Source organism: Anabrus simplex, chromosome 5 (genome assembly GCF_040414725.1).
Source record: "Anabrus simplex isolate iqAnaSimp1 chromosome 5, ASM4041472v1, whole genome shotgun sequence".
Lineage (NCBI taxonomy): Eukaryota > Metazoa > Arthropoda > Insecta > Orthoptera > Tettigoniidae > Anabrus > Anabrus simplex.
Genome location: NC_090269.1, coordinates 23,779,772 through 23,796,390, shown reverse-complemented (window position 1 = coordinate 23,796,390; position 16,619 = coordinate 23,779,772). Strand labels below are relative to the sequence as shown.

The 16,619-nt window shown below is 38.1% G+C and overlaps 1 protein-coding gene across 2 annotated transcripts in view; it reads right to left on the bottom strand.

The window, feature by feature from the left end:
- Nucleotides 1-16,619, bottom strand: part of LOC136873684 (uncharacterized) — a 104,072-nt gene that overhangs the window by 30,956 nt on the left and 56,497 nt on the right. For both annotated transcript variants that reach the window (XM_067146799.2, XM_067146800.2), the window contains one exon: nucleotides 1,944-2,412. In XM_067146799.2, the coding sequence (XP_067002900.1) occupies nucleotides 1,944-2,412 (469 nt within the window). The remainder of the gene's footprint in view (nucleotides 1-1,943; nucleotides 2,413-16,619) is intronic.

Genomic DNA, 16,619 nt, shown 5'->3' with positions numbered 1-16,619 from the left:
CATAGCAGGCTATCATTTGCTGTATACTATATGGAAGGCGTTAAGTAGGCTGAGAACTGGAGTGCCCTGATGCAAGGTGAATCTGCAGAAATGGGAATACATCACTGAAGAGAGCGTTGCGAGTGTGGTGACTTACAGGATCCACAACATCTGTTGATCTGCAGAAACCTGCCTGAAAGTTGCAGCATGAACGATTTAATTTCTGCTAATGATAAGGCCATCAAAACTGCTGAATTTTGGTCCTCACATTCCATTTAGTAATGTAGTTTATATACTTACAGATTTCTCTATTTAACTATGTAAAATTGATATCACGGACACGTACTGGGGGTACACCTTCATCGTCTAGTTGAACTGCGCACTTTCTAGAAGGCCATTTGTGCGGTGAATCCTAAACTATGTATCTGAAGATACTTGGACATTTGATCTTTAGATGCCTCTACTATCGGCCTATGTGTCCCCTCTGGCAGGATGACGGACAATTTTTAAGGGAATTTTCAATCGTGTTAAACCTTAAGTGTTCGTAATTTTTTGAAATGTGCTAAGGTTACTAGTACTTCTATGGCTTCTTCTTCCTTAAGTTATTAATCAATCAGGAATTTCTGTGTATATATTTCTAGCCATTTAAAATTAAGGGGTGTGGACGGACATTCTGCCTAGCTCGAGAGTTCTGGAACTTTCCCCTCCGAGTTGCTATAAAAGCTGGGCGCTTTAGGGCCATATTGTCATCTTCATCGCTCCGGTCTAGTGTGTGTGTGCAGCGTAATAGGAGGCAGAGGCAGCCTTGCCGTCGTCGGAAGGCCGAACAACTCAAGGTAATGGCAGGCATCTCTTAACATGTAATAGATCCAGACAGTTAACTTGAGGGGAAGGTCTGAAACTTCTTTTCTTAATGTAAAATTCTAAAGTTTCTGTTTAAATGCAAAATTTTCGGCAAGTCTGAGGACTCTGTTGAAATCCTTGCTCAGAAATATGTAAATTCAGGGAATAAAGAGTGTTCACCCTCTATTAATTCCCACTCAATTGGTATGGGGGTGACTTAAGTTTTTCTAAAACTCTAAATTCTGCAAACTATTTTGGTACTTAATATTTCGCATCTAGCCACCTCTCTGTAGTATAGGCTTGGCCTCTGCAACTTCGGGCCATAAGCTCATGTAGGATTTTAAGTGTCTTTCAAAAGGAGTGCAAGTGTTTTGCCTACTAGCATTTTGTTCATGGCCAATCGTTTTGAACCTTTTATTTTGTACATTAAGGCCATTTAGAATGGGCTCTCCTTGCCCCTGATTAAAGTGTCATTATTAATATACGAGTGTGTAACAGACTGTCAGGCAGAAATGACAGTAAACAGAGTTTTTAAAAAATTATCTCGTATAAAATTTGGCAAGAAATTTGTGCCTCTGACATGGTGGACTGTAGTCAATTTTGGAGCCCAGTCTTCTAGAATCTGAGTGGAGCAAACATGCCCTTGTCATAGTGTACCTTTAGAGCTACAAAGCTCATTCGTTGTTAACTATTGTGTCGATCTTCTCCATCGTACCTGATTTTTGACTTTAAGCCATTGTTATTGTGGGAGCTGATGAGCTCATATTTGTTATTTGTTGTTGGTTCAGATTTTCTAACCACCAAATTGAAAAAATAGAAAAGGAAAGAAATATAATTTCAAAATTTAGCACTTTAACGTATGCTCTGATCTTTTCTCTGTCCATCCATTCACACCAGCACCTTCTTACACCTTTGTGAATCACGGAAATCCCGTAACAACAATAATAATTATTAACTTCTGGCACTGGCAGTTGCTTCATAACAATTCTACATATGTTTACACATATATTTATCTTGCCATCCAGCAGGATCTGAAGGTTAGCAACAGTCCAGAATTTAATAAACACTACAAAATATAATGAATAACTATGAACTCTTAAAACTTGTAAATGATTTCTTACCAGGTGTAGTGGAACGGCTTCTATCTTGAGAACTGGTAGAAGGAACAGCTAACTTGGAAGTGGGATTAAGTCGGCCATGCCAAGCAGTATGACTCTCAGCCAATCTCGAGCTCTCCCAAGGCATGGACCAACGACGCATGGTGCTATCATTTGACTCCCCTCCCATTTCAGCAGCTGCAGCTTCCGACCAGCGGCGCTGCGGACCTTGCAAGGAACACAGGGGGAAGTGAAGAGGGCTACGAACAGGACGGTGAGACCCTGGAGTAGTAGGAGGAGGAACTGGAGAGTAGAGACGTGCAAAACATTGCTGGAGAACTCCCACACTGCAGTCTGGATCATGACGAGAAGGAGTGAGTTCACCAGTCTGACAGCAGTTGGAAGAGGCCATTGCTCCAAAAAATTCACAGCAAGCCACACAGAACTGATACTGAAGATTAATGAAAGTCATCAGACTTCCACACACAACCTGCTGAAATAAAAATATAAAGAATTGTTCAATAGGGGTTAATTTTAAAAGAGAATTTTGGTACATATCGTTGTTGTGCCTGCAAAAACCGCTATGTGATAAAGTTCAGCTTAGAACTTTGGTTGGTAAGATTATATCACTTAAGGTTCAATACTGTGTGAATATTGTCAAAAAATTCTCACTCTTGATGATATATATACTGTGGGTCAGTATTTCTCCTACAATACTATCACATGGTGGTTTTTTGCAGGTGCAACTGCAATTTATTATTATTAACAGCAGAGAGACAAATTTGTGAGAGGAATCATTTATTCTATAATCAAGAAAAGGTGTTCTGACACTTGAGAGAGAAATCCCAGAATGCTAACTGGTAATCACCCCACTTGTGTACAGTACTACTTAGGTCCATTATGAGAAAATCATTACTTTAGCTGCATGTACTAAGAGCAAGTGGCTAAAATATTGAGCAGTACTACTAAAAAATCAACAATGGAGTTACCAGTAAGATTTTGTTATATTCTGTAAGATAAGCTCAAGGAGTTTGGACTCCATTTCCTTTGCCAACGTCTTCATCCCAACTCAAATCTCTACTTTCTTTAAGGCAATCTGTAAATAGTTATAGAGGAAATGGAGCCTCTAGAACAGAGAATCTGAAACATATTCAGGAAAACATAATGTATTGAAAAATTAGATTTGTTATTTTTTCCTTAACCCTCTTCGAGCCAAGAGCTGATCTGGTCGGCTGCTCCCCATCAGCTGGAAGAGGCCAGAGCTCCGCCTCCACTCTACTACTGTAAAGTGCCAGGCCGTTTTCAGTGGAAATACATGTATTTAAAAATTCGCGTATATCTACCGGTGTATAGCAAATTCCGGCATGAAATTTTCTACATATCGACTACGTAGAATAAGAAACTGATTTGGAGTGATATAAAGTGTCAAAAACGTTTTATTGTTGATTTATAGTTGTCGATAACGTTTATTTTTAGGAAGAGAAAAATATTTTCGCAATTTCTCTCTCAATATCTACTTTGAAAAAATAATTTACGATACAAAAGAATATACGTAATTATGTATAATGTATTTCTAAATACAATTGTATAGAATAACTAATTTGAACGAGAAAAATAAAAACGTAAAAAATAAAAATTCAAACATATGTCACTAATAAAAACAAGACAATTTTACTCACCGATAAAATTCGCGTGTATGTATCGATGTTTGGCAAATACTGACAACAAATTTTCTACGTGCGGACAACAGAGTATTAAAATAATTCTGAATTATTAAATAAGTAAAAAATAGTAGTTGATATTATAGTTTTTGTTTTCACAAAAAAATAGTTTCTCGTTTTTGGTTGTAGTATATATTAGAAAAATAAGTTTACAACACAACAGAATTTACGAAATTAAGAAATGTATGGCACTAAAGCCGTGATTTTCTTTGACCTACTAAGCGACCGCTGCTCAGTTCGGTACCTGCAGTTTACGAGGTGAATCATGGTCAGTGAGACGGATCCTCTCAGTAATTATTCTTGGTTTTCCAGACCGGAGTCGCCCTCTCACCCTCAGATATCTCCTCAATTGCAATCATTTAGGGTCACTTAGATTGAGTGAACCTCGAACCAACCCTCAGGATTAGGCGAAAATTCTTGACCTGAACGGGAATCGAACCCATGACCTCCGGGTGAGAGGCAGGCACGCTACACTTGGCCCGCGGTGACCGGCATTTAGATAATGATAGATATGTGACTATAAGGTTTAGGAGAGAGCAAGTGAAAAGTAAATTGAAGTGTGATATGGGCGGAGAATCAGACGGTAGGGCATGTTTAGGTCCTTCAAGGAGACAGGAGGTTGAGGAATGTTATCGGGTTCATTGGGACAAATTTCCACAAAATGTTCCTCAGAGACATCATCATCATCATCATCATCATATTCGTTATCACTAGTTTCTTCTACCACCATATTCAGAGTAGCTTTAGTGGTGTTAGACACAATTAAACGTCTCTTCTTTAGCTGCAGTGATTCCGCGGACGTGTCCGGTATAATTTCGTCGCTACTCTCTGAACTAAATTCCCTATCGCTATACGATAAATCATCAGCGTTAACTTCGCACTGTTCTAAATACTGCATTAATTTATTGTCATCAACACCTGCTGAAAAATTATCACGTGAACAACATTTCCTGTCACAAATCCACTCACTGCAAGGAGCAATCTCTTACTGACCGGTTAGCGGTATTTGTAAACACAGGAAACGACTCTTGTGAAAGGTATAACACCCTCTTGGAATTGCCAAAGCAAGGCCAGTTAACACAATAACCTATAGCCCCTTTACTACAGGTTGTAACAAAAGTATGCACGTCACTGTAGGTTGCCTCAAAATTACGTATATCACAGAATTTTAAGCCGGCCAATGTAATCGGCTCTGGCAACTTCTGACTGGATTGTTAACGGCCGACCAGATCGGCTCTGGCAATTTAAAGGACAGATGCTCGCACTACCGCCTGGCACCAAGAGAGTTAAGCATTACTGGTAGACCATACCGTTTGCATGAGCAAAGCAAACATGTTCAAACATTATTTCTTTTTAATAAAAAACACACACACACACCCTCCCCCTTCATTATGGTTTGATACAAACAATGCAGAGTCAGGTCCTACATATACTATAGTCAAACCTACTACTCCTCTTCCCTCCACTAACTCTGGTGATGTAATGAAACAATGGGAAATTACAATGCGAATGTAATAACAGATGAAACAACTGACCAGATTGACAGTATTTGTTCAGAAATTAGTTCCTTTTTTCTGTACATCGATGAACACAATACCGGGGCTACAGCATCCAGCAGCGAAATATTTTGACATGTTTAAGAGAAGGGTTGGTAATCAACACTTCACCCACTCACAGAGCTCTAACCTGGCACAAAGGTTAAAGAGCAAGAAAGAGACAAGGTAAAAGAAATCATCATCATCATCATCATCATCATCATCATTTTCCAGCTCCATTTTCCTGGGTGTGGTGTAAAAGCGCTTACCACTTCTTCCTGTCAAAGTATAGTTTCTGCTCCCCTATGTCCTCCCTCTTGACATTCTTCTTGCTGACCTCCGATTTCACTGTATCTATCCATCAATTCCTTGGCCAATAAAAACAGGAAAATAGTTGTAAGAAATATTATGAACAGTGAATTGTACCTTAACTGCCTGGCACCAACAAACAAAGTTTAATATTTTTATGAAATATTTGGTCCTGTTAGTGAGATGACACTGATAATCCCTGAAGATGGTTTTCTGTGGTTTCCCATTTTTATACCGGCAAATGCTGAGGCTGTACCTTCAATCAATCAATCAATACTGATCTGCATTTAGGGCAGTCGCCCAGGTGGCAGATTCCCTATCTGTTGCTTTCCTAGCCTTATCCGAAATGATTTCAAAGAAATTGGAAATTTATTGAACATCTCCCTTGGTAAGTTATTCCAATCCCTAACTCCCCTTCCTATAAATGAATATTTGCCCCAATTTGTCCTCTTGAATTCCAACTTTATCTTCATATTGTGATCTTTCCTACTTTTATAGACGCCATTCAAACCTATTCGTCTACTAATGTCATTCCACGCCATCTCTCCGCTGACAGCTCGGAACATACCACTTAGTCGAGCAGCTCTTCTTCTTTCTCTCAATTCTTCCCAACCCAAACATTGCAACATTTTTGTAACGCTACTCTTTTGTCGGAAATCACCCAGAACAAATCGAGCTGCTTTTCTTTGGATTTTTTCCAGTTCTTGAATCAGGTAATCCTGGTGAGGGTCCCATACACTGGAACCATACTCTAGTTGGGGTCTTACCAGAGACTTATATGCACTCTCCTTTACATCCTTACTACAACCCCTAAACACCCTCATAACCATGTGCAGAGATCGGTACCCTTTATTTACAATCCCATTTATGTGATTACCCCAGTGAAGATCTTTCCTTATATTAACACCTAGATACTTACAATGATCCCCAAAAGGAACTTTCACCCCATCAACGCAGTAATTAAAACTGAGAGGACTTTTCCTATTTGTGAAACTCACAACCTGACTTTTAGCCCCGTTTATCAACATACCATTGCCAACTGTCCATCTCACAATATTTTCGAGGTCACGTTGCAGTTGCTCACAATCTTGAAACTTATTTATCACTCTATAGAGAATAACATCATCCGCAAAAAGCCTTACCTCCGATTCCACTCCTTTACTCATATCATTTATATATATAAGAAAACATAAAGGTCCGATAACACTGCCCTGAGGAACTCCCCTCTCAACTATTACAGGGTCAGACAAAGCTTCACCCACTCTAACTCTCTGAGATCTATTTTCTAGAAATATAGCAACCCATTCAGTCACTCTTTTGTCTAGTCCAATTGCACTCATTTTTGCCAGTAGTCTCCCATGATCCACCCTATCAAATGCTTTAGACATGTCAATCGCGATACAGTCCATTTGACCTCCAGAATCCAAGATATCTGCTATATCTTGCTGGAATCCTACAAGTTGAGCTTCAGTGGAATAACCTTTCCTAAAACCGAATTGCCTTCTATCGAACCAGTTATTAATTTCACAAACATGTCTAATATAATCAGAAAGAATGCCTTCCCAAAGCTTACATACAATGCATGTCAAACTTACTGGCCTGTAATTTTCAGCTTTATGTCTATCACCCTTTCCGTTATACACAGGAGCTACTATAGCAACTCTCCATTCATCTGGTATAGCTCCTTCGGTCAAACAATAATCAAATAAGTACTTCAGATATGGTACTATATCCCAACCCATTGTCTTTAGTATATCCCCAGAAATCTGATCAATTCCGGCCGCTTTTCTAGTTTTCAACTTTTGTATCTTATTGTAAATGTCATTGTTATCATATGTAAATTTTATTACTTCTTTGGCCTTAGTCTCTTCCTCTATCTCGACATTATCCTTGTAACCAACAATCTTTACATACTGCTGACTGAATACTTCTGCCTTTTGAAGATCCTCACATACACACTCCCCTTGTTCATTAATTATTCCTGGAATGTCCTTCTTGGAACCTGTTTCTGCCTTAAAATACCTATACATACCCTTCCATTTTTCACTAAAATTTGTATGACTGCCAATTATGCTTGCCATCATGTTATCCTTAGCTGCCTTCTTTGCTAGATTCAATTTTCTAGTAAGTTCCTTCAATTTCTCCTTACTTCCACACCCATTTCTAACTCTATTTCTTTCCAGTCTGCACCTCCTTCTTAGTCTCTTTATTTCTCTATTATAATAAGGTTGGTCTTTACCATTCCTTACCACCCTTAAAGGTACAAACCTGTTTCCGCATTCCTCAACAATTTCTTTAAACCCATCCCAGAGTCTGTTTACATTCTTATTTACCGTTTTCCACCGATCATAGTTACTTTTTAGAAACTGCCTCATACCTGCTTTATCAGCCATATGGTACTGCCTAACAGTCCTACTTTTAAGACCTTCTTTTCTATCACATTTATTTTTAACTACCACAAAAACAGCTTCATGATCACTAATACCATCTATTACTTCAGTTTCCCTATAGAGCTCATCTGGTTTTATCAGCACCACATCCAAAATATTTTTCCCTCTGGTTGGTTCCATCACTTTCTGAATCAGCTGTCCTTCCCATATTAACTTATTTGCCATTTGTTGGTCATGCTTCCTGTCGTTCGCATTTCCTTCCCAATTGACATCTGGCAAATTCAGATCTCCCGCTACAATCACATTTCTTTCCATGTCATTTCCCACATAGCTGACTATCCTATCAAATAATTCCGAATCCGCATCAGTGCTACCCTTTCCCGATCTGTACACTCCAAATATATCAAGTTGCCTGTTATCTTTAGAAATGAGCCTTACACCTAGAATTTCATGTGTCTCATCTGTAACTTTTTCGTAGCTTACAAATTCTTCTTTCACCAGAATGAAAACTCCCCCTCCCACCTTTCCTATCCTATCTCTACGATACACACTCCAGTGCCGTGAGAAAATTTCTGCATCCATTATATCATTTCTCAGCCATGATTCAACTCCTATTACAATATCTGGTAAATATATATCTATTAAATTACTTAATTCTATTCCTTTCTTTACAATACTTCTACAGTTCAACACTAACAATTTTATGTCATCCCTACTTGATTTCCAGTTCCCTGTTCCCTTATCACCGCTCCCTAGGCCATCCCGTTTCCCTGAATGTACCTCCCTATTACCCTTCCAAACAAATTTCCTAACTTATACGTACCACTGCGGTTTAAATGAAGGCCATCCGAGCGCAGATCCCTATCTCCTACCCACCCATTAGGATCTAGAAATTTCACTCCCAGTTTCCCACATACCCACTCCATAGTCTCATTTAAATCCCCAATCACCCTCCAGTCAGTATCCCTCCTACACAGTATTCCACTAATAACAATCTCCGCTTTCTTAAACTTCACCCGTGCTGCATTTACCAGATCCCACACATCTCCAACTATGTTGGTACTTATATCAGCTTGCCTTACGTTGTTGGTACCAACGTGAAACACTACCACCTTCTCCTTCCCCTCCTCCCTCTCTTCTACTTTCCTCAACATCTGCCTCAATCTAATTCCTGGATAACATTCTACCCTGGTTCCCTTTCCTCCACACACTTTCCCCACGTGTCTAACGATGGAATCCCCCATGACCAGAGCCTCAACCCTACCCACCTCATTTGATCCCCTCCCCTCCTGGTCAGCCCTATCTTTCCTGATAGCTGCAGAAGCTACTTCCTCCTCCCTTTTCTCCTTCCCATGACCCTGTTCCACCGGTCTTTTCCTATCCTCTACTCTACATTTCCCTTTCCTACCTTTTCCCTTCCTCCTACTTCTACGCATCTCAGCAACAGTTCCCTGTCCCTCATCTTCCCTCTGTTGTTCTACCTGGAGTGACTCGTACCGATTTCGCACAGACACCTGTCCTGCATTCTGATCCTGAATAGAGCCCTTGGCCTGCAATCTCCTTCCCCTTAGAACATTAGACCACCTGTCTTCTACAACTCCTCCCTTTCCTTCCCCTCCCTCTTGTACACCTACTGTAACCTGTACATTGTTTGAGGGAGTCCTATCTTCCTTCCTGTCTTCTGTGAGAATCCTAATTATCTCCCTCAAACTTTCCAACTCCTCCCTCATATCCCTCAATGCCTCACCACACCCACAATAAGTACACTTGCGCTCCTTAGCCATTCTTTACGGGGGGAAAATTTTAAATTAAAAATAAAATAACTTATTTGCAAAATAAATAAATAAATAAATAAATAAATAAATAAATAAATAAATAAATAAATGAACGGAGGGATATATTGTCTGGGATAGTACACAACAATAAGGTAATTAATATACGACTACACTACAATACCGGTACTACTTAGTCGTGCTCTATTTTTTTTTTATCCTACAACCCCTAACAGGATAAAAGCTGCTGTTAATTACTGAATATCGAAAGTAATACACAAGAACTACACAATTCCAAACTGCAATTAAGCCTATCCTAATTTCAACAATATTTTATTAAGAGTTTCTACGGATAGCTCTACTACACCAGTACCACACAAATATTTTACAATAATAAAATAAGCACACTCAATTCTAATAGGATATTACTCGTATACTACTGTACAGTACACTACAGTAATTTTTAAACTACTTTCAGACGTATCCTAATTACGATACCGGTACCGTACCGTATGTCACTACTAAGCACAACAGAAATGAAATTTGCAAGAACTACTGTACTCAAAGATTACCAACGAAGCTAAATGCTTAGACAAATTATTATTAGTATTACGGTCTAATAGATATACACGAAAGATAACACACGAATATAGCAGGCAAGATACGGCACTATCTAAATGTACTGTATCTATACTACAATGTATCTACACTACACTACACTGCGTTTGGTTAAATGCTTAATTATCAAAAGGTTTGCCGTACACGAAGAAAAACACGAATATAACTGGCAAGATACTATCTAATATATTATACCTTATCTTCACTACAATTCTACTGAAATGTGGTTATGTGATTATTACAGCTGGTGGATTAGTATTATTTTCCCTACTCCACGGGACGGAGAAAAAAAAAAGTGTCCTTAATTAGGCCTACTGAAAAATACGAGGTTGTCTACAATAATTTCTCAAATATTTCTATCAAAACTACTACTACTACTACTCCAGGGACTTGAACTGCAATTACTGGGATATATGAACTTTATTATTATTAGCTAACCGTTCACAAATACTGAAAGATCGAGGGAACGAAATATAAATTCCGGATACTAACTACCTACTCAGAAGTACAAATGAATGGAATACAAGGTCAGCTGATTTTTATTTATATTTACTTGACTACACTACACCCTTTGTTCACGACTGGAGCCAACAATGCAATATTTGAATATGAGGAGCGACAATAATCAATAACAATACGACTGTTAACTATTACCGTGTAATCTCTTTAACTTCTTTTTAAATGGAAGTTTGCAGGCGTATCGTGTTTTTTAATGTAGTAAATTATATCCTTCGCGATAGTTTGAACGGATATCTATACGAAATACCGGAGAAGTTGCTGCAGAAGTTACGGTACTATTCCTTACGATAATCTGCCTTTGTAAGTACAACCAACGAACCTACAGATATTTACAAATATTTTTAAAGTTAATATTGTTACCTAAAGTATTGCCTAAACCTAAATTCCAAACAAGGTGCACCTAGCTAGCCTACTTAACCTAGAAAACGTAATTTACTGAAGACCAACTGAATTACTTGTTACAAAACTTAAATAATTATTACTACTCCCAATTTCTACCAACAAGCACTAAACACCACTATATTCATTAACTCCATGGCCGCCACCTTCCCGATCTCAGCTCTTTCCCATCCCGTGTTGCCAAAAACCTTTGATGTGCTAGTGCACTGTTAAAAAAGAGGAAAAGTCTGTAAAATCCTCACCCCAGGCAGGTTGTAGTATTCCAAAATTTTAATAATATATGAGGAAGATACGAACAAAGCCCTTTCTAGCATGTGTCCAGACACAGAGGTGCCAACCTTTGAACTGGTTTTTCTGTAATCCCCCTCCCCTACCCTCCAAAAAATTTTGGAGTCAAATCCAAAGCACACTCATCCCTTCTGGGCAATGACACCCTCTTTGCCCTTCCTGACAACAATCTATTCTAAAACATATCCTATTACACAATAAATTTGCACATTACCAGTTAGTTCCATCATAAAACATTCTTTGTAGCTTGTTTCCCATGCAACAGCTGCTTTTGTGTGGGATTTTTCTTGTAGCATCCTTCTCCCTGTGAGGACATTTTTCACCTTATGAACATAAGTGTAGATGTGATTATTGTAGGCTTGAAGTCCTTCTGTTTTTTTCTATTAACACTGAAAACTCTTTCTGTGGGAGAGTTACTGTCAGGTACACTTAATACTCCAATATTACAAGATTACATTTTACAGTGAAGAATAGCAGAGTAGAGTTCTTTCATTCACAATGAATTTCAAGATGCTCACAGGTAGCAAAAGGAAGCGACGATTGAAAAGTATCATTGCCAACTCACAAGCACTGAAATGAAGATGGTTAAGTACTAATGCTCAAAAAGATTCATTTTTCCTTCTTTCCATATTTTTTTTCCGTAGAAACTATATTTTCATTATAATATCACTTTACAAGTGATGAAATTCATTTTTCGTCTGTATTGAAAGTATCATAAGATGTATATAGGAAAATATTTAATGAATAGGTAGAAATAAATATTAAATATTTTCCTATATACATCTTATAATATCGCTTTTCCGCAATAATTTACCCTTTGACCGTAATGCCGTAATCGTGAGGAGAAATCCGTAGTAATTATGGATAATCTGTAACAGTTGGCACCTCTGCAGACATAGCATCCAGCACAGGTAGAATATCCGTAAGAATTTTAAAGAACTTGAAGGCAAGGATGTTCACCGCACTGTTAGGAACCGCAGTGATTTGTTTTGGAGTTGTTCCGGAGGATTTTAAATAGAAGAGCCGTTCTTATTTTTAAAGGTGGTGATCCTCATGATTTTAAGGATTGGAGACCAATAACAATTTTCTCATTTATTCAGCAAATAATGGAATAAAATGCTTAGTAGTTTTTTTTTTAACTTGCATCAGAAAGTTTTTAATTCTTCTCTAGGGACACATGAACATGTCCCTCATAAATAGTTATTTTTCAGCAAAGGTAAAGCAATATTAACTGCTGCATTGCATTCTTGGACATATTTGAAGCATTCGATTCCATAGGTCACGAGCACATTACTAGATCATTAACTTCTTTGGATATACCTGAAAATCAAGATTTATAAACTTATTAATTAGTATTCACATTCCCTGCAGTTAACTGAAGAACATTTCAGTAAAACTAAATCAAGGGACTACTACAAAACCTTCAGAAAGCAGCTCCAAAAATATGAACCCCCGACCCTACTGATGAAGGATGAAGATGGTAAGCTGGCCCATAACATTAAAGACAATGCAGAAATTCTGGCTAAACATTTCAACAAGCTTTTAAATTGTGAGGAACCTACAGAACTCCTTCATTTGGACACCAACACCCCGATAAAAACATCACCAGAAAACATCAATCCCCCCACAATAAAGGAAGTCTACCAAGCTCTGAATAAATTAAAAAACTACAAAGCGCCAGGAGAAGATCAGACCTTTGCGGAAATCTGGAAATATGCAGGAACCTCAGCAAAAGTTGCCCTCCATCAACAACTTGTCTCTATCTGGATTAAAGAAGAACTACCAGAACACTGGACAGCAGCCCTCATTCATCCTCTGCACAAAAAAGGGGACAAAACCGACCCTAATAACTACAGGGGAATCTCTCTCCTAGACATAACATACAAAATATTTTCAATAATCATCCTTAATAGGATAAGTTTACAACTTGAGAAAGAACTAGGAGAATATCAAGGAGGTTTCAGACCCTGGAGGAGCTGTCCTGATCAGATCATGAGTCTTAAGTTGATAATGGACTATAACAGGAGAAGAAACAGAGATATGGTGATAACATTTGTAGATTTCAAGAAAGCTTATGATTGCATCCATAGAGAATCTCTGTTTAAAATTTTAAGACACCTTGGACTACACCCCAAATTAATAAACATGATAAAATTGACTCTCACCAATACCAAGTCAAAAGTGAAGTTTAGGGGGGAAACATCAGAGACATTTGAAATTAAAACTGGACTACGGCAGGGAGATGGGCTCTCACCACTATTATTTAACTGTGCTCTAGAAATGGTAATGAGGGAATGGTTTAGAAAATGTCCCCCCAAAATAAAGATTGGCCGAAAAATCAAAACAAATTGCCTGGGTTTTGCTGACGATTTAGCATTACTAGCAGTGGACATAAAAGAAGCAAAAACCCAGATATCAGAACTTAAAAACATTGCAAATAAAATTGGCCTCAAAATATCATTTGAAAAAACAGAAATTATGCCCCAAAAACCAACACAGCTAAAAGAAGTCACCATAAATGGTAATAAAATCAAAATAGTAACTCAGTTTAAATATCTTGGAGAAGTAATAACACATAACTTAAATGAAAAAATCTCAATCCAAGTAAGAACAAATAGATTAGCTAAAGCACAAAAATTAACATGGGATATCTACAAAAAGAAATGTCTATCAATAAATACAAAAATAAAACACTACAACACAGTTATAAAACCGGAAGCTACATATGCAGCAGAAACACTCTTTTACCTGAATAAACAATCAAAGACTGACAGACTTCAGAAAATTGAAAGGAGGATTGGAAGAACCTGTATCAACAAAAAATATCAGAAAGATGGACAGTGGCGGTTAATACCTAACAAAGTCGTGTACAAAGAGCTAGAACCCATTACAGATACTATGCGTAAGAGGAGACTGGGATTCTTTGGACATATCATGAGGATGCAGGACTCGAGACTTCTGAAACAACTAGTACAACACAATCTCGTCTCAAAAAATACCACAACAGGATATAAATGGATCAGAGAAGTAAGAGAGGATCTGAAGGAAATAGGCCTTACAACAGAAGACACCAAAAATAAGATAAAATTGAATACAAAACTCAAGAATACAAACCTCCGCTTTACCCTTACACAAAACAAACCAACAACACGCACATTTTCAACTGAGGAAAGGGCACGAAGATCGGAGCGTCTGAAGAAGTACTGGGAGGACCGCAAAGCCCGAACAATCCCTTCAAAGAGACCTGAACGACGGACTGACTAAAGTGATCCTATGTGGTCATAAAAGAAGAAGAAGAAGAAGAAGAAGAAGAAGAAGAAGAAGAAGAAGTATTCACATTCAAGTTCAAGTTGAAGTTAGCATAAACAAAACAAAGAAGATCACCTTGAACAGGGGCGTTCTTAAGGTAGCCCCATCTCACCAATACTGTTCAACATGGCTATTGATGGAATAATTAAAGAGTTTTCTGACCATGAGGTTGCTAAATTACTTGGTTTTTTCTGTAGGGGAAGGGCTAAGCAACCCGTGTTGCCTTGCATTTGCTGATGCCATAGCTTACTGGGAGCAATGAAAACTGCATTAGCTGCCTTATTCACCTAGCAGTAAACTGTTTAGCTTTGATAGGTCAAAATGTATCCAGCAAAAAGCAGTTTTATTTGCCAAAAAAATGGATGCCTCACATCTTCTGAAGGAACTACCATTGGCTGTTCCGTTATATATTCTGTAAGGAATACTGGCATCAGATACCTCAGCATAAATTTTTGCGATAAAATTTAGTTCATGAGGCTTCAGTTATGAAAAGTCTATAAACATCTACATCAATAAATTATGCAGTTCATCTTTGTTGAAACCTAATCAAAAGCTCTCTATTATGAATCGATATAGATGGCCTAGTATATTTCCTTTGCAGTGTGTGCTATTAACAAAGCTTAGACAATGTAAATAAGATACTAAGAGGAACAGTTAAAGAAGTCGTTGGACCTCCTCATGATAATGCAGATGGGATCATCTATCTCTCCAAAATATCTTCACAGTCTGGGTCTCGTCAAGGCTAAATGCAGCATCTACATCTTTTGTCAACTGCTGCATGGCAACGATGTTCATCTCCAGGACACTAAAGGCAAGAAGTCTGTGTTCAGCAATCTAAATATTGATGACTCTTAACAATAACCACTTGATGGGGAAATAAAAAAGGCCGTAAGGTAAAGGGCCTTAAAAGACGTGGCGTTCACATACGCTGAAAGGAAATGGAATCGCTGTGTATGTTGACCACCCGAAAACTAAGCAGTGGTTGAGAGTAATCGCATTCTTTGTTGGATTGGACAAACACACTTAAAATATCTGCCAACATTTTGGTGGTTCGTGCAGTACCTGTCAGATGCTAAAGTAGCTGGGGTACTAGACCCTACAATACGCTTTTAAACAGATATTTCTTACAAAATTTCAGCAAAATTGTCAAATTTTCAAAATTTCAGAGAAGTTAACAGGAAAGAGACCACAAGGAAGACCCTGAAAGAGGTGGACAGATTCAGTGTGGGAGTGCATAGAGAAGAGGGGAAGAAAACCAGAAGATGTACTTAAAAAAGGAGAAGAGCGGTGGAGAGACAGGCAACGATGGGGTTCCTGGATTCACAACCTGACCTGGGAAGCTGGAAACGGGAAATGAAGATGATGATGATGATGATGCTTGTTGTTTAAAGGGGCCTAACATCTAAGGTCATCGGCCCCTAATGGTACGAGATGGACGACATGAGATGATAATTAAAATATTAAAATGTATCCACTGACTAGTGCTTAAATTAAATGGTCATGAAAAATTATTATGAGATTAAAACAATCAGTGGATCTAATTCGCAAAGCCTTATTTTAAAAATAAAAGTACAGAAAATAGAGAATGGAGGTGATAATAGAATAAGGCATTGCCTGGAAGTACAGATATATTGTGACAGTTTCGATAGGCCTGATGGCACGACTTTAAGAGACCGAGTGGTATATCTTTAAGTTAGTGTTCTTTGCATTCGTATGGATTTCACCTGAGGACTTAGTACTCTTATAATTATTTGTTTGGTCATAATTTAAGCCATAAGACTTTATACTGGTGTTGGCAGTTGAGGAGTTGCATTCGTATGGATTTCACCTGAGGACTTAG